Genomic DNA, 23,550 nt, shown 5'->3' with positions numbered 1-23,550 from the left:
AGGGAAGACTCAAACCATTTTAGACGGAAGAGAAGAAGAAAACCATTGCAAAAGCCCATTTGGGTCAAAACCTGATCTACTCTGACCCCCCCCCCCCCCACCACACACGCCCTAGAAGAGTGTTTCCCAATCTTCTGGATGTCAGGGCATCCTTTGGAAAAATTAAAATATTTCACGCCCCCCCCCCCCCCTTGGAAAAAAATTGTAATATAGATATATTATTATATTTATATTCAATACAAAACATATTCACAGCAAATATTGCAAAAATCAAATGCAATTATTACATACACATTTGACATGGTACATTCTCTTATTTTTATATAGATATTATTATTGTACATTTGCAGTAGAAGCACATGAAATGTAAAACAATTAGTAATAAATAAAGAATTAAAAACATAAAAGAAGTTTAATAACAATTTAATGTGATGGATGTGTTTCAATACTGCTACACAAAAAGTCAGTATCAGGTGAACTATTTGAAACTGCAATTATTAGATTTCTGTTTTGAAATGAAACTTATATGAATAAGCATATATTTACTATTTTCATTAAGTGCCGAAATACGCAGGAAGCAAAATTTGTGAATCTGCACCAATGTGTGATTTTTTTTTCCATTAAAATATAAAAAATAACAAAAAATTAAATACATTTCTTTTAAGATAAAAAAAAATCTACTTAGTCTTAAAACATTTTAAATTTGTTTTCATTATTTCATGCCCCCCCTCAACAAAACCTATGGCCCCCCAAGGGGGCCGCAGCCCACAGTTTGGGAAGCGCTGCCCTAGAAGATTGTAATGGGTATTCTGAAACAGCCTGGTGTGTGTGTGTGTGTATGTATATACACATGCACTATTTAAGTATTAGTGTTTCGGCACTTTTTTTGGGTGGGGGGGGTGATGCTAAAACGTAATTATCATACTGAAGAAAGTGTGTGGTGTTGATATTGAAAAGAGGTTTAAGATTAACCATGCTGCTTAAATGTAAATTTTTCAAGTTACAGAATATATAAAAATAACATACTTTTTCAGATTTTGCTAACTTAATGGGATTTCAAAATTATTTATTTCAGAATGTGGTGGACACTCACTGGGAATTTTGGTAATATTCTTCCTATCGATTGGACAAAATCATGTGCCCAGAAGCCTGAAATTACCTCTCTTAACTTAAATCAAAAGCAGGTATCCATAAAAATGAGACCTTCCTGAAATTAAAAATTTATTTATACTTGATCTAGAACAGTAAGTTACATGATGACACCTGACTCCTTAGTTCTGTGGAGGGGGGGGGGGGGGAGAAGGCTAGCTTGTTTGAAACCAGAATTGGGAAGAATGGCTTGATGTTTGGATAATAGAGAAAACTGCCATTAGCAGGTACATAAATAGGAGTCTGATGTTTCAGATAATAGTAAAACTGCAGTTATGATAATTTACCTTGGAATTACCCATTTTAAGACTTGCTGTGTTAGATAAATGTTCATTTAATAGGTAGTACACCAAATAAATGGACATCCGAGTTATTGAGTTTCAGACCTGCAAAGTTAACTACAGGTCTGATGTTTGGATAATAGGTAAAACTGTAAGTCACAGCCATCAGAATGATTCTTTTGATTATTATGTTAATTTAGAAAAGTCAGATGTCATGTAACAAACTGTTATTAAAATAACATTGCAATAGGCTTGCTTAATCTATTAGAATTTTGGATTTTATATCAGTCTTGTTATTCTATTTATTTAAATATTTTCATCATAAGTTATGAAAGACTAATTACATATGGATTAATAGTTCTGTAAGTGCAGCTTATGGAACACCAGAAAACTTTTCATTGGTTGATATGGATATTCATATTTTCAACTCTGTGAAATATGTTTGAATAATTTAAAAAAAAAAATATATATATATATATTAAATCTTTTAGCTAGCTTTTGTTTAATTACACTTCACATTTAAGGCATATAGATCCTCCATAGCTCAGTCAGTATAGATGAAGCCCTTTAATCAGAAAGACCTGGGTTCAATTCCCGAGAGTGACATGAGGAACCTTTATCTGGTCTCTTTCGATGAAAGGTGAGTTAGCCGGTCTCATACAGAGGGTAGGGGGTTTTTTCACCTGGAAACTCAGGTTTTTCACTCCCCAGAACAGACAAACCCATGAACACACGCATCTACAGACATAGGACACACCAGGAGACATAGGACACACCAGGAGGCATAGGGCTAACCGCCTTATCCTTGAGTTGTGGTTGCAAAGTCCAAGAATAGTTGGAAAATACCTCGACACCATAAAAGGTAGAAGAGGAGGATTATGTAAAGTATTTAAGGCATATACCATGTTCTAAATACAGATAAGCATTAATTTTGTAACTTGAACATTCCATTACTCGCAGCCGAATAAATTTTTTCCATAGTAGTCACAACCAGTTGGCAGTTTTTATTTAACAAATTAAAACGTTGCTTATAGTAAGTTAGATAAAATGTGTGCTGAAAACCAGCTGGTGCTATGACATATTACATATTGTATTATCAATTTTTATTTGTTTATTTATTTTTAGTCTATCACTTTTAAACTCGGAAACACAATGGGAGATAAATGTATACAAGTTTGTGCAGGTCACCCCCATTGTGTAACATTCATTAGAAAGAAATAAAAATTCCTATTTAGAAACATTTCTCATGATGTCTGTTATTGTAGTGGTATTCTTAGTCTGTTTCCAGTATAACAGTTGAAGGAAAGCTTGAAGTGGTTATTCTAGTAAAAACTACCATCTGGATACCAGTGATAATTGTGAAAAAGAGAAAAGATGACCTCTGTCTGCATTATGATATGAAGGATTTTTATTATTATTTTTAATATTGGCTCAAAGGTTGGAATTAGCCTAAGTGACTTCTCCATGATGCATATTAAACTTGCTTGAGAAAGGGAGTATGTGCTGTACAATATGGAATACCTGAGCAACTTGATATCAAGTAAACTTTGGTTTACTCATGCTCAAGACAGATGAGAATGAAAATAAGAATATAATTTCTTGTCAAGTATAATTTATTTACCTTCTCAAGAAAGAAGGGGAAAAAACTAACAGTAAGTGCTTCTAGTACCTACTGCTGACTTAGTAAATATTTTTCCAAGTTTCTTTAGAGGCATGGAAAGGGAATGATGGAAAAATCTTATTTCAGATTTCAAGGTTTGCCAGTCCACATCTGAACTTTTACAGCTGATTTGGCTACTTCTCTGATATCTAATTTTTCCTTGATTTTTTTTCCTTTACAGATGTTTCAACAAGGATTAAATTTGTTCTGCCCAACTATATTCTACTGAAGTTTTTTCTGAAGTGGCTTGAAAAAGTCACTTCAGGTTTCCATTGTTTGTTTGTTTGTTGTGTGGGGAGTTTTCCCCATCCTTCCCCTTAGGACTAGTTTGAGGTTGTGCCATCCAATGAGGGACTTCTAAGTATGTATTTTTGACTGTAAATCCGTGTGTGTTCACAGGGCTGGTTTGCCTGTTCTGAGGGATGAAAAATCCAACTTTCCAGGATCAAAAACCCTATACCTCTATATGAGACTGGCTAACTCACCTTTAGTTGAAAGAGACCAGATAAAGGTCCTCACGTCATGGACGGGAATCGAACCCTGGTCTTTCCGATCAAAGGGCTTTGTCTATACTGACTGAGCTACGGAAGCTCGCAAAAGAAGTTTTTGAACTGGCTTTTTCAAGCCACTTCAGGTTTCCATGTTTGGTTGAATAGGGTTTCCAGACAAATATGTTAATACCTTTTATTCCTCAAAGGGAGCAGGTGAGACTATTTTAGCCCTATCTAACTTTTGGAGACTGAGGGCTAGTCAGTCTCCACCCTTAGTCAATCAGAAATAGCTGGCCATTCATCAATGAATATAGAGAATACAGTGGGGACAGAACATAATGATATAACCTGATAGCTGGCAAACCATCAATGATGTTAAATGACACCCAGTAAAGAGAGTAGCAGACAACTGCTGCCATCTCATAGTCCCCAACACAGTACCTCTGAAATAGTATGGCTTCTATGGTTGATTTTCTTGCATTTGCAGGATGAAAAGTCTCTTTATATTTCAAGGAGAAAAGAACCTTCTTGCCCATGACAGAGATCAACCAACTTAGGAACTAGTTGAAGAAAGGCTTAGGAAAAGGTTCCTTTAGTCAGTGACTAGAATCAAACTTATAACAATCTTTCTTCAGCTGGCTTAGTGCTATGGATGTAAATGCTATTTCCACAGGGCTACACTTTCCAGACAATGTAAAAATAAGTAAGTAATAATAATGAAAAAAAAAAAAATGAAAAAAATCTTTAGCCCACCCATTGTACTATTGTACTGTAGGTTTACAACTTTTAGTGAGTGAGTTATGTAAAAAGAAAGTTGGAAAATTTTAAAAAAGAAATACAAAATGGGAATATTCATTTTTAAATGCAAGATATTTTCTGTATCGCTTTTCTATGCAGAACTACAATAGAGCACACACATAACTGGTTAAAATTTTTTAAAGGATTCTTTCTGGTGGTGTAAGTTTTATTTCTGTATGTTTATGCTTTTTTCTAAATAAATTCTTAAAGCTGCTTAATGAAAGCATAAATTTATCTCAGTTTCAATAGTTCCTTTTCATATTCTTAATGTTGAGTACTTGACAGTTGATTGTGTTTATATACTGTATTATACCAAATACTTGACTTGAGGTAACATTGTTTTAACCATGACAGTGCTTGTAGGGTTAAGAATGATTAGTACTTTCTGGTAGCAATGCAAAAATAAAACTTAAAGATTTTGTATTTATTCCATTTCCATTAAACACAGATTGATGCTGTACATTACAGTAGTTACTTTGTCTAAATGTCAAATGATTTTGAGGTTTCATTGGAAGCTCAAAAAATTATTCCACATTTTTTTTTTGTTTGGAGTTTGGAGTTTTCATTAAAAATTGAACAATGCATTGTATATCATTTCTCATATATCATTTCACTACAAACTACTTTTTGTAGTGAAGATCTAAAAAAGACCCAGAATTTTTTCATTAGAAAAAGAAAAAAAAATATCCATTTGGTGACAGATTATCCAAATTTAGATCTGGATTTCCAAGTGGAGTTAGTGATCCTTGCTTCTTTATTACATGAGTTCAGGGGGAAATATATAAGTACTAATTTTTATTTAAGTTGTGAAAAGGGTATAAAATAGTAATCTGCAAAAAAATGATGAGTTTTTGTTAATGTGTTACGTGTAAAACATACTATTTACCAAATAAATAGTATGTTTTTTAAACTCCCGATTGAATGCTGCTTGCCATGCAATCCCTTAGTTCCGTTAGCCGTCAAGAAATCATTTAGAATATCAGTACGTGGTTGATGAATCTACACAAATGTACCAGCTGTGTAATTGTATATGGCTAATACATCTAAACAGGCATAATAGCTTTATTACTTGGAAATACAGTAGGTTTACTAAATATTGTTTTTGTGAGTGAAACCAAAAATTTCACTATTATATTAAGAAGGTTTTCATATACAGTTTAAGAAATAAACAAAAGAAAATAGTTAATGAAAATTCTGAATTTAGTGGGCCAACACATGACTTTATGAAAAACTTTGTTGATTATAGAAAATTTTTTTGTAGTACCACAGATCAAGGAATGGATGAAAGATAGTCAATTCGGCATGATTTCATGTAGAAAAGAGAAGATTGCATGGGTGATGTTTAAGTTGACAAAAAAAAAAGTTTTTTTTTTTGTATTGGCAGGGATTGCAGATCTTCTAATTATGATTAAATAGTTGCTAACTTATTGAAATCTTACAAAAATATGGGATGCATTCTGTCTTTGAAGATTCACTCTTTACAACCTCATCCAGACTTTTTCTTCATAGAAACTAAGAGAGACAAAGTGACAAACATGATGTAAAGTATCACAAATGATATTGCAAATATGGAAAATTGCTTCTAAAGGAAATGGAATTCTGGTGGGATATTAATGGAATGTAGTTGAATATTTCTACTGTCAGAAGTATTTTTATTATACGAACATTTGTGTTATATATACAGTATATATGTATGTGTGTGTGTATATATATTCATATTATAAAATAAATTTTCTGTTTTTCACAAATCTGTAGTGGTATGCACTTCTAAAGACATTGGAAAGTAGGAAACTAATAAATAGTTTCATTTCCCTGTCCACAAAAAAAAAAAAAATAATAATAATAAAATAAAATTATTCAGTGTAATTTGTAACTATTCGTTGAATTATATAAAATCGAAAGTAACCAGCTCTATTCTTTATAATGCATATTGCTTGCTGATAATTTCTGTATAAAGCATTTAGAATCCCTTAAGCCAGATAACTGAGTTATCTTCCTGTAGTCTTTACAGAATGTCTTCTAACCTAATCTGGTCTTCACCCTCACATAGTGCATCCTGTTAAGTAGGTATTTACTTGGATAATGAACAAATAAGGATGAGTTGGCAGTTTGGGACTTAATGTCCAAATTGTATTCTGTATTAGCTTAAACAAGAACAAACATGTTGATACATTATGATGAAAAAATTATGCAGGCTGGAGTGTCACATGGTTAAACAAGATCTCACTGTTTTTGTCAGGGAACCAGAGTGAACAGTGAAAAGTTAGCTACTGAAACAAACTCAGTGGCATAAGAACTGAAGATGGTCATCATTGACATGATGCCTATCTTCATTTCTGCTGACAGAATTGAAGTTAGGCACCACCCTCCTCTAATGCTAATGATGCATTTTGTGATTGGATTGCAGTTTCATCTCTGGTTGTTCATTGTATTTCATGGTGAATATCATTATCATTAAATTCCTGACAATACCCTCAATGGGTGTACAGGATATGATAGTACTGCATGAAAAATTTACATCATTACTAACTTCCTATCTACAATTTTCCTCCAAATCAGTCTGTTACTTGTCAAGACTACAACATTATCAGATCTTATATTTCTCTCATCTAAGGCACTTTGTACCGTATCCATCCACCTATATCTTGGTCTTCCTCTGGGTCGTTTTCCTGCCAACCTGGCAGAGAACACTTGTTTTGCTAATCTTTCCTTGCCCTGATCTACATATCAGGAATGTAGATCAGGAACCTTTTCCTGATCTACAATTTCCTGACAATTTCCCACATCTGGAATAGTAAGGCAGTCATTACGATTGAGGTTAGGTCAATGAAGGAGGAATTCAACACTTTCTTTGTTTAAACATTCATGATTATATGTGGATCTGTGTAACATCTTGGTAAAGGTTTTCAGAAGGCTATAATTATATGGGGATAAAATAGAACACTATGAAGCAATGCCTAAATTATATTTAAGTTGTCAGAATTGAAGCCAGAACAGAAAGATGGTTTGACATTTTCAAATAAGGTGTAAGGTACTACCACTCTTATTCATCATTTGTATGGATCACATTATAGAAGAGAGTAGTATTAAAACTGTTATCAGCATTTTCTTATATAATGAGACCTGTGGAGTATCTATAACTAAAGAATCATATGTGCACCACAGTAAAAATTTACTGTACCGATACTCATTTCACATAACAAATTCGTCTTACATATAAGACATTATCAGTGTGAACAGTGAACAACAATAAGGAATTTGAATAAAGAAATGTAGAGCACATATGTTAAATTGAAATCCCTCTACGTATACAGCTGCATGTTCATAGGTTAAAACTTTTGAGTCGAAAATAAAAATTAAAATATAGATAAGTTAAGAAAAAAATATTATTATTATTATTATTATATAGCACCTCCAGGGAGTCCAAAGATTCATCGAGGGAGGGCACCTACTCTACAACTCTGTCTCCACCAACAACTGCTTTCATTTAAACCAATGCCATTTACCGCCGACCACCGCTAGTGTTTTCACAGACAAACATCCATGCCCACGGCAGGATTCGAACCCGCAGCCTTTTGGCCGGAGAGCAGATAAGCTAACCACTCCAGCTTAAGATAACAAATTTATTTAATACAGTTGAGGATGACAATTTCCCACATCAGAAATAAGGCAGTCATTACGATTGAGGTTAGGTCAATGAAGTAGGGATTCAACACTTTCTTTGTGTAAACATTTATGATTATATGTGGATCTATGTAACATCTTGGTGTTTTCCCATTTGTGAGGTTAGATAAGCCAGATGTGGTTCTGATGTTCAGAGATACGTTTATTGACTGATCTTCCTGTTTGTCCATAGTGAGACAAGTTACACGAATGTGATATTTTATTTATATATATACACACACACACACACACACACACACACACACACACCAGATAGTATGGAGAGAGTTTGTCTTTTGAAAAAATTAACAGGATATGAATTGGTAGCCATATCCACAATATCAGCCCACCATCCATCTCAAAAATATGGCATCATATCCCTAGTATCTTGAACACACACAAGATTTGTTCTTCCAAAAAATCTCTTAAACAAGAAATGAAAACTATCAGACAAACAGCCCTATTACATGATTATAATTCAAGAATAACTTAAAATAACTTAGAAATTAATTGACTCCTAAACCATATGTTAAAGGCATCTCTGAACTGGTAAGAAAAACTATGAAAAAATATAAGCTCATTTCTACCTATACAACCATCAAATTCATAACCTTCTACCAGTGGTATAGCTAGAGCTTTTACTGTTCCTGAGTTTGCCGCCCCTCTCAGTACACACCAGAAATACTACAAAAAGTCAAAACAACGTATAGGGAAATAAATTAAAACACTGTTTTTGTTTATTTTAGTTGTAATTATAGTTGTTAAAAACTAATTATTAATTAAGTAATAAAAATTACTAAGTTAACACAAATAAAAGAATCATCAAAAAATAAAATTGTCTCACTTGAAAAGTGCCCCCCGGGTGGACTGTCCCCTCCGTCTTCCCCCCCCCCCCTAGCTATGCCACTGCCTTCTACCTTCTCCAAAAGACACCACTGATGCTACCTGGTGTATACAAAGTACCATGTTCATGCAGTTCGTCTTACTATAAACAAACAGGGAGATCTCTCAATAAACATATCCCTGAACATTTTTATAACTCATCTATTTTTATTTTCAGCTCAATAGTTTTAATCTATTGTTACATCCTGATTGAAGCACTTTATTAAAGAAACAATTAATTCAGGATGTAACAAGTCAGAAAAATCAGCTGAGAGAAAAAACTTTACTCGAGCAGAAGAAATAAAGTACTAACTGTAAATAGAAATAGAATTACCTCCTTTTAGTAGAATTGTAATACCATGTAAAGAACTTCATGTATAATTTAGTGTTATATGAAATGCATCATGTATACAATGAATGGGTAAATTAGATGTAAACATTAGTTCAAAGGTCACAGGTGGGCCTGAGGCATTGGCAATCTCAGAAAGCGATGCACATTCGTTTCCCGGAAGACGCTGCTATGATCTCGCGATGTGCCGAAGTTACCCGGATAAAGAAACTAGCGGGCAGGAAAAGATCGCAGAAAGTAGTAAGAGGGCGCTATTGCAGCTAGTAAGAGGGTGCTAAAAGGGGGGGGGTGAAGAGAGACTAAAAAGGGTTTGCACCCCTTTCTCAGGGCTTTTTTCGCCTGTTGTACTGGATGATGATTTGACTTCTCTCGTGGATGGGTGGTTCCCGATGGCGTTTCTTGGCGATAGTTCGATATCGGAAGGTGCGCCTTTCCATTCGATGTCTGAATTTCTGCTGGTACTAAAGCGTGAGATGTCGGCATATGCTGCCTTCGCTGAAAGTTCCGACGTAATACTATCGAGGATGTATATTATGAACCAGCAGCTAGAAACGAGGATGGCCCGAAACAGACTGAGAATAGACGAGGGAAAAACACCAGGTGTAGAGCATAGTTTAATCTGATGACCATAGTGATCCACCACGTGGACGCAGGCTTATGGAAGTATCGAAGGGTAATTTAAACAAAGAAGGACAGTTCAGACGGACCTGGAGATCCTGCCCCAAGAAATGGTAAAGTACAGATTTTGTTGTATAATTACCAAGTCGGAAAAATGAAAGATCATTGTAGTGTATTAATCGAGTATGGACAGTATTTGAGAACTTTAAGTGATTATTTAGCAGTGGCTGATATCCATAAGACAAATTGTTAGGAATGATTATAGATAATTGTGACTAGCTTAATATGCAAGACTAAAATAGTAGGTAGAAAATTGAGTGGAAGTGTATAATGTGTATATTATGTGTGTTAAGTCTCTAACTCAAAAGAAGGATTTATTGTTCATGTATTAGAGTATGAATTAGTTTGAAAAAGTTTGATTTAGCATGTCCTTGAACTAATTGAAAGTGAGATTGGTCTAAGTGTATATTATATCTTTAGATTCCAATAAATATGTTTTTTCTTTTATACCTGAGTTTTGCCTGTGATATGAACCAAAACTACCACTCATTAATCTGAACCATAGCAGGGGGGGGGGGATTGAAAGAAAGGCATAACATGTTATAGAGGTTACGACTGCAAACCAGAATTAACTTAGCCACAGTAGAGCATTTAATTTATGAGTTTTAGCACTAAATTTATTCACCTATGTGCACCAAAGGTCTGGAAAAGTCTCCCTGAATAAGAGTCCTCCCCCTCTATTCTAAGATATTGGCTGGCGCAGCTTTAAAAAATAAATTTGTCAATATCTGAAGAGGAGACGACCCCAGAAAGAAATTAGAGGATTCATTTATTTTAGCAAAGAATAACCTTTAACAGTCGGGTTAAGCACGTGAGTAAAATTAGGAATCAGCCAGAGATATAGAATTTGCTTTCCTTATAGAATGAACATGTAAGAAGTGATACAGATATTAGAGTCAGGGAAATTTTATAAGTCTTGTAGTTATTGTAGAGAAGTAAAATTCATAAAGGAAGTAAATTATTTTAGAAAGAGCAACGACATAAAATGGCGCACACGGCAATACATAACAATGGCGCAGACCCGGCAAGTATTTAACACTATGAACACGTGACTGTATGCATACTGGGATTCCAGTTTAACCTATGCACTCTGTTTCTTTATTCAAATTCCTGTTTACTGTTCAAATTAATGATGTTTTACGATACATAAGATTAAATATCTGTATAATAAATTTTTGCTGTGGTACACATCCAATTCTATAATTCATGATATCAAAATTGGAAAAATTCATTAACTTTGCCATTTTAATAGCTACCACCAAATGTTGACTCTTGCTTAAGAGAGTTCACAGCCATAAAGTGAGCTAATTTTGCAAAAAAACACACATAATATAAGGGAGAGGAATTGGTGGCGCAGATAGCATCAGCCTAGCCAAAAATTATTGCGATCACTGAGACATGGTTGACAGAAGGGGATATAACAACAGGAATAGCAGTCGCTGGGTATAGCATTTTTCGTCAGGATAGGAGGGGAAAGCGTGGTGGTGGGGTACTGCTTATGATAAGTGATGACCTATGTCCTCTAAGAGTGGAGGCTTTGGAAGGAAGTGAGACAAATGATTTTGAGAGCGTATGGTGTGAGGTAGAGGTAGGCAAGACGGGATATTTATTGGGGTGTTGCTACAGACCCAGGAGCACAGAGGATGGGGACCAGGAGATGTTTAGACAGCTAAGTTTGGCAAGTGCAAGAAGAATGATTGTATGGGAGATTTTAACTACAGTAGTATAAATTGGAGAGAGGAAGATGCATGTAGCAATAGGGGAATGGAATTTCTAGAATTCTTGAGGGACAAATGTCTTAAGCAACTTGTAACAGAGGGAACAAGAGGTTCAAGAGTTTTGGATTTGGTTATAGCATCAGAAGAGTTGATAATAACTGAGTTGACATCTCTCCCACCAGTTGGAGAGAGTGACCATATGGTTTTGACTTGGAAAATGAATAGACATGCAGGAGTATCAAAAAGACAGGAACTTATGTGGAATTATAATGCAGGTGATTATAATAGTCTTAGACGTTAACTTCGGGAAGTTTCATGGAGGGAGGAATTGGAAGGCCGGGATATCACTAGTGCGTGGGAAATTGTGAAAGAATATTTGTTAGCAATGGTAAGTTGTATACCACGAGTGAACAAGAGGACACAATTAGGAGTAAAGTGGATGACAAACAAATTAAACAGGAATTGCATGCGAAAAAGAGGCTGTGGAAGAGATATAAGGAGACAGGTGAAGAGAAGATGCATGAAGAATATAAGACACAGGCCAGAAGAGTGACTAGTGTGGTAAGGAAAGTGAAACTGGAATATGAGAGGAGATTGGCCCTAAGATCCAAAGAAAATCCTAGGGAATTTTTTAGCTATGTGGCCAGTAGGAGGAGAAATGACTGTGGAAAAATGATATTGTGGGATAAAAATGGGAATAGAGTGACTGATGCAGAAGACATAGTGGAATTGTTCAATGAACACTTTATTGAAGTATTTCATCCTAGAGGAGTCAGTTTTAATGCTAGAGGGATATGGCTGGTTCGAGGTTTAGAAGTACAGGAGGAGAGTGTGTTTCAGATACTGAGTACTCTGGATGTCAGTAAAGCTGTGGGACTGGATGGTATTTCACCTCAAGTTTTGAGAGAATGTGCTAGGGAACTGACAGTGCCTTTAACCTGGCTTTTCAATGAAAGTCTGGCTTTGGCAAAGGTGCCCAGGGAATGGAAGGAAGGTAAGATAGTGCCATTGCATAAGGGTGGTAACAGACTGGAAGTGTCTAATTATAGGCCAGTCTGTGTGTCATCAGTAGTTATTAAGGTCTTGGAGAAAGTAGTGAGGGACCATATACAGCATTAGGCAGATGAGGGTAATGTTATCTGTGAGAGTCAACATGGATTAGTGAAAGGGCGTTCTTGTTTTAGCAATATGCTAGCCTTTTATAATAAAGTTACAAGAACATTAGATGAGGGAAAGGCATATACTGCAATTTTCTTAGACTTAGCGAAGGCATTTGACATGGTGCCACATGATAAGCTGATATTTAAGTTGCAGCACATGGGTCTGGATGTCAGATTGGTCAACTGGATTCAGGATTGGCTGTCTGATAGGTATCAGAAAGTTGTGTATGGTGGAGCAGTTTCAAGGAGGCAGAGGGTTACAAGTGGGGTCTCACAGGTCTTAGTACTAGGACCTGTATTGTTTAACCTTTATATCAATGACATTGCCAGTGGATTGCAAGGGGATATTCAGTTGTTTGCATATGATGCGAAGCTGGGAAGGATTATTAGTAATAGTGCAGATGTGGTAGCCCTGCAAGAGGATTTAAATAAGCTAGATAGATGGGCAAATGAATGGGGTGTCAATTTAATGCAGCAAAATGTAAGGTCTTGAGGTTTGGGAAACATCGATGGGATGCTGCATACTCTATGGGAGGAGTTATACTGGAGGAAGTAGGGGAGACAAGAGATCTGGGGTTGATGATTGATAGAAACCTGAAGTTTAGGGGACATATTGCAAAGGTGGTAAAGGTAACACAGAGGATTGCTGCAATTATGAGAAGGACACTGACCTGCAGAGATAAAAGGGTTATCATACTATTGTATAAGTTTCGGATCAGACCACACTTGGACTATTGTTCTCAGATTTGGTCCCCAGGATTTGAAGGGGATAAATTAACTGTGGAAGGGATACAAAGACGGATGACAAAGATGGTTTCAGGACTGTACAAGGATAGTTATGAGGATCGGCTGAGGGAATGTGGACTGCAGAGTTTGGTGGATAGAAGAAGAAGAGGTGATATGATTGAGACTTTTAAACTGTTGAGAGGTGGTTACAGGGTTGACACTGGGGAGTTCTTTTGCTTGGTTGAACAGCAGGAAGGAGTGATGACAAGAGGCCATCCCTATAAGTTACGAAAGGAAACTGTGAGCAAGAGGGTAAGGAGTGGTTTCTTTGCTTGGAGGATGGTTGAATTGTGGAATGCATTGCCTGATGGAGTGGTGGGAGCGAGAACGGTCAATGAGTTTAAAGAGTGGTATGATAGACTTTGTGTTTCTTAGGGGGGGACCTCCCCTCGATGAGTCTTGACAGACTTTATGTTCTTAGGAAGGATCTCCCACGATGAGTCTTTTGACTCCATGGAGGCCTGAATAATAATAAATTTTGACCAGAAAATATTGTACTACTACAAGAGTGATATTTGTATATGTGCATTTATAATAGTCATGTAAAACTATATACAGTAAAACCCCGTTTTTACGTTCCTGCCATTTACGTCATTTTCTGTTGGTCCCATCTTAAGCCCTATTCTTACGATGGAGGAGATATTGATGGGAATAAATATATACCCAAGTTAAAAATTTATTCCCATCAATATCTCCTCCAGAGATTTTTATTAAAGCTTAATACACCTTATTGCAACTTGTATAGGTAAAGATGTTAAGGCTCTGTATTACTAAAACCTTGGTATTTAGGGTCTAGCTACTCACTGAGGAGACCTCAAAAAAGGTTGAAACCGGTCTGGGTAGTGACCCCACCCATAACGCATTGCAGTATACATCTTCTAGTGAGATGTGCTTTACATTATGGGAAAATACTAAGAATAGTGATCAGAGCTTTACCCACCTTTACAATGAGTTGCACAGGTGTTGTACCATCTTTAGACTTGAACTTTGTTTCAGGCACAAACTAAATTGTTTGCATACTTGGGATTAGGAGCTAAAATAACCAAGCATATAAAATTGCTTGGTTATCCTAATATATATATATATATATATATATATTGTAAAGATATTTAAATATCTTGACATGATTTTTGTTTTTGTTTAAAAAAGATATTGTTAGTTGATTAAAAATGAAGTAAAAGGTGTATAAAACATTGTTATATTGATAAAATTGTTTGTTAAAATATTCTGCTGTAAGAAAGTAGCATTAGTCCTTCTGGTTTTGCTATTAGTGATTGTCTAGCGAAGCCATTAAGCCAAACTGTTCTTCATGGTTTGTTACTGGTGGAATTAGTTTTCCAATTTACCAGCAGGAACAAGATGTATGTACCTTCCTACAGTGTTTGAATTAAAATATGTGTAGAAATTTTTTTTATACTGGATGCATGAAATAATCAAGTAGAAAAGAAACTTCATTGCAGTACTAACAAACTTATTATTAGTCAGGACTTATTCAGTCCACCATTACTGAAAAACTTCTGTTAACTGGGATATCTAGCTGTTGTGACGTCATTCACACAATTGCAAATAAGAGAATACAGTGTGTGCTCTGCTGTGATATGAAATGAACAGCTGATGGGGCATGAGAGAGAGAGAAAGAACACGCGTGCGTGTGTGTACACTTGTATTTTGTGGATTTCGTTATTATTCTCATTCCTGTTGAGAAAGTATCTTCGTAGTTGTAATTTTTGGTTTTTTGATTAAAGAATAGATAGAAAGCTATTCTCTATGTTTGTGAATTGACAGTTGTCATCAGATCTCCATGGAGTAAAGAGATTCATTGTGTGAGGTCCCACTCTCACATACACTTAAATGCATTCACTCTCTCTCTGCACACAGTTTCAGGCAATACATTCCGATCACTCACCACTCTGCATGCAAAAAACCTACTCCTCATCCCTTTGCTTACCCCCCCCCCCTCCTTATACAACTTCCAGGAATGGCTTCTTGTCTCCATCCATTCTGTGAAAAATCTCATCCACATTAATCTGGTAATTATTCCTTACCAACTTTATATGTCGTAATCATGTCCTCCTCCTTCCTTATATAACTGATTATTGCCACTCATCTTGTGCTGCCTCCACAATGCCTCGTAGCCTTCTTTCAAATATTTCCCCATAGATATTTGCTAGCACAGAAGATGAAAGGTTCCGCATTGGCAGGCCTGAGTTTTGTTTATAGGTAGTATCCTTGTATACAAAGTAACCTGAATTTATACTGTTCTCTATCAGTGAGTCTTTTTATTAAAGAAAAATTACTTGTTCAGTATGGTTTTTTGGAATGTTTGTTTTAGTCTACCATTAAGTGGTAGACCATACTGGGTTTGGAATATTATTGAGCCACTGGCTCACTCAATTTGGGCTTCTGGCAGTGGATTTAAAAAAAAACTTAGGGGTTCAGTATAGTTTATCATCTTGTTAAAGTTCATCATCTTGTGAATAGCACTGCAGTACTCTTGTCTGCGTTAACATCAATTTGCCATTTTTTGAGCCATTGTTCTGATACTAAGACTGTGTTTTGCAGTTCTTCAGTTGCCAATCTAGGTTGCAAGAAGTGAACCATTATTGCATGTGTTTAGTATTATGTAACTATAGGGTCATTGTGGTGGCAACAGTGTGTGTGGGATGTTAGCCACATAAATAGTAAAGAGCAGAGAAATAGCAGGGAACCCTGGCGGAACACCTGTAGTGACATTGCATTCAGATCTAATTCCCTGTAGCTCCATTCAGAGTTTGCAATTGCTGAGGTACGATTTAGTAATTTTGACCAGTCCTATTGGGAATTTGGCCTGCAGGGGGTTGAAAAGAGCCACATTGTGCTGTATTTTGTTGAATGCTTTGGCAATGATTTGGATTTCTGCTCAGGACATGGACTGGTTATTACTAACACTGTGCTCCAACATAAAAATGTGCACAAATTCACATGGAGAGAAGAGGCAAGGAATAAGAAAGTCTCATTGACTATGTTATTGTTGATAGTGATGTTTTCTCCCTGGTGCAGGACACCAGAGTGTATAGAGGATTTGAAATTGGAAGTGATCACTATTTAGTCTTGAGCAGGATAAAATTGAATTTCATATTGAAAAGAATAACATGTAAGAAAGTTTTAAAGCGAATAAAAGTTGAGCTCTCCGATGTGAACTGTAGACTAAAATACACAAAGATTATTGAAGAAAAAATGAAAGAGTTTGAGAACAGGAATCAAACCTTGGAGATTCAGTGGCAAACTCTGAAGAAAACATTGATTGATTCTGCCAGAGAGGTACGTGGTGAGGTTGTCTGCAAAGATAAAAAAATCAGAACTCCCTGGTGGACACAGGAAGTTAAAGAGGCAGTGAAGGAAAAGAAGAAAGCATATCAAAAGTTCCTGTCAAATAAGTCAGCTTGTGCTCTTAGAGAATACAGAGACAAATACAAGAATGCTAAACACTGTGTAAAACTAGCTAAACAAAAGTCATGGGTGGACTTTGGCAAGAATATAGAAAATAAATATCAAGAAGGTGGCAAAATATTCTGGAGGTTGTTGAAGAAGCTTAGGAATGGAGGAAAGAGTGCTGTAAAAGGAGTTAGAGATGATAAAGGTGACATGAAAACAGGAGAAAAAGATATCCTTGACGTATGGAGTAATTACTTCGAAAAAGCGAAATGAAACAAGCAGTGACGACAGCACAGTGGTAAAACACACTGACCAGGCATGCAGTCAGGAACACATATCCATACTTGAAGTAGAAAAAGTCATCAAAGGCTTGAAATGTGGAAAGGCAGCTGGAGTAGATGATATTCGACCAGAAATGCTGAAGTATGGTGGTATAAAAGTCTTACCGTGGCTGCATTGCATAGTTCAGAGGGACGAATTCCCAATGATTGGAGTAGAGCTCTCATAGTACCCATATATAAAAAGGGAAATAAAACTGAATGTGAGAATTACAGAGGTATTTCCCTACTGAGTGTTCCTGGCAAGATCTATGCAAGTATACTTGAGAAATGGTTGAGAAGAATTGTGGAAGAAAAGCTTGGTGAAGAACAAGCTGGATTCAGGCCAAACAGAGGCTGTCAGGATCAGATCTTTACTTTACGACAAATAGTCGAGAAAGCATGGGAATATAACAAAGATCTGTATTGAAGTTTTGTCGATTTGGAAAAGGCATATAAGGTGCCAAGAAAGAAGCTATTCAATATGCTGCAGTTATAAGGTGTCAATGGGGCATTATATCAAGCAATACTTAGTCTTTATTTGAGTTGTAAGTCAGCAGTTAGAATTGAAGGAAGTACAGGAAGATGGTTTAATGTTAAATCTGTTAAATCTGGTGTGAGACAAGGATGTACATTATCCCCTCTGTTATTCATTATCTATATGGATCACATTATGAAGGAAAGTGGTATTAAACATGATATCAAAATTGGAGATGTTAATGTCAGCTCTTTGCTTTATGCGGATGATGTTATACTTCTAAATAAATCCGCTACAAGTCTGCAAGATTCTCTGACTAAATTGAATAGCTGTTGTAATAGATATGGTATGAAGATCAGCAATAAAAAGGCAAAGACAATGAAAATAGGCAGAATCATTGAAAATGTCAACTGTGTTGTGAATGGAGAACCTGTGGAACAAGTAAAACATTTCAGCTACTTAGGCACGATTTTTAGTGAAAATGGTAAATTAAATATAGAAATAGACAACAGAATCAGCAAAGCTGGTATGGTGGGAAGTCAATTGAATAAATTCATATGGAATAAGAGAGAAATTAGTCAGAACACTAAATTAGGTATATACAAGACAGTGTTCAAACCAGTTTTAACTTATGGATCTGAGAGCTGGGTCAGAAGTAAAACACTTGACCAAAGACTAGAGACCACAGATATGAGAGTCCTGAGAAAGATTAGAGGCATGAACAGATGGCATCAGTGACTATATCATATTAAAAATGAGGATATTGGGAAAGAACTTGACATTGTCAGCATCCAGGAATGTGTTTATATCCATTCCCGTGTGCTGCAGGTTACTGAGGCATGACCTGCTCTTTACAGAACCATGTTGCCCCTTCCCTACAGTATCCCATTTCTGTTTATAAATTCCTGTGTATTGCTTTTGACCAACTTCTCCAGTACCTTGACAACGATTCCTGATATGCTGATTGGTAATAGATGGAGCTATTCTCCTGCAGCTGATATTGTGCATAATATCACGTGCTTTCAATTAAATTGTTCTTTTTTGAGTTTTCCTATAACTATTGACAATGGCTATGAAACTTAGCTGAAAATTTTACAATAAAAATATTAAACATAAGTGTTTCTAGTATTAATATTTTATAATGAATTTTTCCGCTTATGTCTCGATTTTCAGATGAATACTGAAAGAATGCTTTGGGATTTGGGAATATTGTAACTCTTCTTTGCACCCTCGCCACAGCTTCTTTATCCCCTTAGAACCTGGGAGACCAAATCTGCACACAATAATCCAGGTGTGTTCTTATCAAAGCCTTATAAAGAGGCAAAATGACTTCCTTATCCTTACATGTCAAGATTTGCTTCAACATTGCAATTATCCTCTGAATTGTATTTGCATATTTTTTTATCTGACCTTTGAACTTTAAATTCTTATCCACCAATACACCAAGATTCCTTGCCTCCTCAGTTTCTTGTAACATAACCCTGCTAATATAATATGCCACTGGAAATCTTATCACGCCAAAATGCATAACTTTACACTTACTAACATTAAACCATTTTCATTTGCCCAAATTTCCAGCCTATTCAAATCATTTTGTAAGTGCTGAATATCAGTAACATCCTGGATTTCCCTACCTATCTTCGCATCATCATCAGCAAACAATTACACATCTGATGTTAGACCCTGCTTGATGTCATTAATGTATAGATTGAACAACGGTGGCCTAAGGACTGAACCCAGAGGTACACCATGGTCACTTTAATCTGGCAGATTCACACCCACTCTATACCACTTTTTGGTATGTGTCTGTCAGCCATTCTCTGATCCAAGTCAACAGTTTATATTCGAATTCCATATTCTCCAGTTTATGCAACAGCCTTTCCTGTAGTATCCTGATCCACTTCCTTTATCCAACTCGGCCATAACATTGTTATAAAATATGCAAATTGCTAAAACATGACCTTTCTTTAGTGAACCTATGTTGCTCCTTGCAGAGTCTACCCATTTCTGTATACAAGTTCTTACCAACTTCTCTAAAATCTTCACTACCACACCAGAGATACTGGTAGGTCGGTACAATGAAACTATCATACATTCCTTCCATTCCTGTGACATCATTCCTGAGCTGAGACTCAGGTTATACAAACATGTAAAAAGCCTAGCTAATTCGGCTGAACATTCCATTAGCAAATGGACTGATATTCATCTGTCCCTATAGACATATTCTTATCCAGGTTATGCAACAGCACTTCAACGTCATTTTGATGAACCTCTAACTCTTCATCCAAATGTAGCAGTAGCACCGTGCACCATGTTATATACACCTGGCTGATATATCTTAGCAAGTTGGCACTCACTAGCTTCCAACACTCGATTACCATCTGCATTCAATAAAGTTATTCTTTCACATTCATTTTTTCTTTTGCTTGCAGCATAACAGTAAAATTTTTTTGGATTTCCTTTAGCTTGCATGGCCAATTTCTTTTCATACTCTGATTTAGCTTTCTGCACAATACTCGTTACTTTTCTGGCCTGAGCTTTATATATATCATAACTCCTCTCACTCTTATCCTCACGATATTCTTTCTACATCATCTTCTTCTTGTGGATCTCTTGCTTGCACATCCATTTCACTCCCAACTTATTTATTGTTAGAACACTAGGGATACATTCAGATACTGCCTCACTTAAGCACTTTTTCAAAGATTCCCATGCATTGCTGACATTTTTCCCACATGGAACCAAAAGTAAAATTCTCCTAAGTTGATCATAATTTCCAGATTTGTAGTTCAACATGTAACTTGTTCTAATCAGAGCATCAATACAATTAGATACTTCTCAAAAAAGCACAGCATGATCACTCACCAACTGGTGGTAAAATAGTCATATTCTTAAGAGAGATCCCTTCTAATGCTATGAGCAAATCCAACGCTTTTTGACCGCAAGTTCCTTCTTTCACATGCTGCTTGAGAAAGTTGTCTCGCAACAATTCAATCAATTCCTCTTCTTTCTTATCACGAGATTTCTCATCTACCTAATCAGTGTTTGGAAAATTATAGTAACCCATGATGATCACTCATTTTGGTACCCATAAGACTAAATTGGCAATACATTTCTTCATCCTCTGCAACTGAGCCACCGGATCTGTAGCAGCACCCCACCATATATTTCATTTTGTTAGCCTCCATTTCACACCAGATAGATCAAACTCACTGCTACATGGGACATTGTTACTATCATTGTTTTCTTGCATTTCTACACTAACTGGGCTTAAGTCATCTGATATCATTAGTAGTACTTCCCTTCCTCTCCTGTCTCTTCTGTCATTCCTAAAAATAGTATACCCACTGCACTTGATCCTAATTCCCATATCTGATTCTGATAGCCAGGTTTCACTAATGCTAACAATCTTAGGCAACATCATATTCAATAAAGCAACAAACTAAACACCTTTTGTTTCTGATGCTCGTGGCTTTTGTGTATAGACATAATAAATCACCAACTAGCCTATTCTTATAATTAGATATGCAATCTATTTAGCCTTGTTGTAGAACTTTCTCTTTTACCTCCCCAGGCATACTTAAAAAGATCTGATCCCAAAGCATATTTTTCACCCCTTTGCCACATAACCATGTTCAAAGACATTCATATCTTTATCATGTTTACATACCATAGCTGAACTTTCACACACATTTTCCCCATTTCTCCCTTGATGATTTTTAGTTTCTCTGACTCTGCATAAGGTCTCATACCAAGAAAGAATTTTTCCAGGCTCCTGATGCCAAATGAATTCAAGTGCAGGCCATCTCTCTTATACAAGTCTTTTCTGCAATAAGACTCACTCCATACATCTAAAAACTTGCATCCATTTCTTCTACATGAAATCATTTGCTATCCATCGCCCTCTTAACTCTGTACTATCAAGGTAGCAAACCTACAATTTTTACTCTCACACATTTCTTTCTTGCTTCTTTCAACAGACCTTTCTTATATGTTCCCTCATTATAAAAGATAAAGTTCATCCAGTGCAATCCATGATCACTTCCAAGAAAAGAGGCATAATAGAAGAAATAGAAAATTATTGGGGATTTGGATTGAAAACATGCAACAGTAAATGCCAATAACTCTTATGCTTATATAAGAGAAAAGTAAAGATGCATGCTGTAGACTAATTATGAGATGGATTAAATATGTACTAGTTTGATTATGTATGTAAAATCCAGTCTTGCATATTTGTAATGAATACACAATATGTAATATATATTTTTTCAATCTTATTGATACCTAATGCTCGAAAAAAAGAATTTTTAAACTCAGGAACTCATAAAATGGGAACTGCCCAGTGGTGAGCTATAAGAGCCCTTTGTTAAATTTTTCTCAAATTTGCGAGCCACTTGTTCTTCTTGTTTAATAATCTTCTAGAACTAGAAAATACCACCTTGGAATGTATACATGCTACCATAATTGCTACTTTAAATTCATATGGATTTTCTGATAGCTATATAAAAAATCATTTCATTGCATTTTGTTCTGATGGAGCTAGTGTAATGTTAGGAAACAAATCAGGTGTTGCAATCAAACTTCTACAAAAATTTCCCAACTTTGTGATTTGGCATTGCGCTCATCGTTTACACTTAGCATTAGACGATTCGATAAAAAAATAAACGAGAATTAAATATGATTGCAAAAGACCTTGGTATCGAAATTTTAAAGATCGGCTGTGTATTTGGACCACGATGGGAAGCTTGCAGTTTATGAACGGCTCTTGCTTTGTGGAGAAATTACCTTTATGCAAGCATTTTGCATCGAACTATAAATATGAGGGCTTTTTAAACTGACTTCTCAATTTGGAATTTTTAAAAGATCTAGCATTAACGATTGATATCCTACAGGAATTATATCTGTCAGAAGCTCTACAAAGTCGTAATATAAGCTAAGTTAGGCCTTTTTTTTTTTTTTTGCTCGACAATGTGCGCCTCTTGTTAAAATTTCCATAGCTCACCACTGGAACTGCCTATATATGAAACTACAAGGTATAGTTCGCCCACCGATTAGAGGTCCCTCGACACTTCTGCGCATGTCAGAAAAAGGAGAATCCATTCCGATAATAGGGTAATCAATCTGTCTTCTGGAATGTGTTTGTTTATTATTACAGGTCGGAAAATTTAGCTTTTCTTTTACAAACATTGTAGTTTTTAAAGTGTAACTATTTTGCTTGTAGAACAGTTGAAAAATTGTGCATAGAGTATTAACAAAATTAAAAAAAGTATAGCATAAAACAAAAATTTAACTAAGTTTATTTTTAAGAAAGTTTTCTATAAAATAAAAATAATTATAATGAAAAACAGAAATTTTTTTCAAGTGAACTTAGATATTCTAAACTTACAGTTGAGAGAACTGAGACACTTTAATGTCCTAAACCAATTAATTATTTATGACTTGTTGTGACTCTTTTAACAAACCCATGCAAAAAAGGTTGGGAAAAAATACCATTATCAAATCCTTTTAATCTTCATAGTCATCTGAATTGGTGTCCGAATCACCATTACTTTCACTTAAACTGATCACCAAAGGTTTGCATATTTCTTCGATAATTCCGTCTCTGTCCCAATACATATTTTCCAATGAGGTGACATGAAAGCAATATTTTCCCCAATTTTGAACTGTAATACTTTCATTCGCCTGTTCTAAAAGCTTAAAGTTTCAACATGTCAATATCTCCAGTT

The 23,550-nt window shown here is 35.7% G+C and overlaps 1 protein-coding gene across 2 annotated transcripts in view; it reads left to right on the top strand.

Annotated features, from left to right (window-relative positions):
- The window catches only part of LOC150102574 (fasciculation and elongation protein zeta-2-like), a 226,412-nt gene that overhangs the window by 52,415 nt on the left and 150,447 nt on the right, over positions 1-23,550 (top strand). For both annotated transcript variants that reach the window (XM_090398834.1, XM_090398833.1), the window contains exon 2: positions 1,076-1,184. In XM_090398834.1, the coding sequence (XP_090254960.1) occupies positions 1,076-1,184 (109 nt within the window). The remainder of the gene's footprint in view (positions 1-1,075; positions 1,185-23,550) is intronic.

This window comes from Typopeltis vanoorti, chromosome 10 (genome assembly GCF_054136105.1).
Source record: "Typopeltis vanoorti isolate ZY-2024b chromosome 10, IOZ_Tvanoo_1.0, whole genome shotgun sequence".
Lineage (NCBI taxonomy): Eukaryota > Metazoa > Arthropoda > Arachnida > Uropygi > Thelyphonidae > Typopeltis > Typopeltis vanoorti.
Note: the sequence above shows the minus strand (reverse complement) of the source record. Positions and strands in the feature narration are given on the sequence as shown.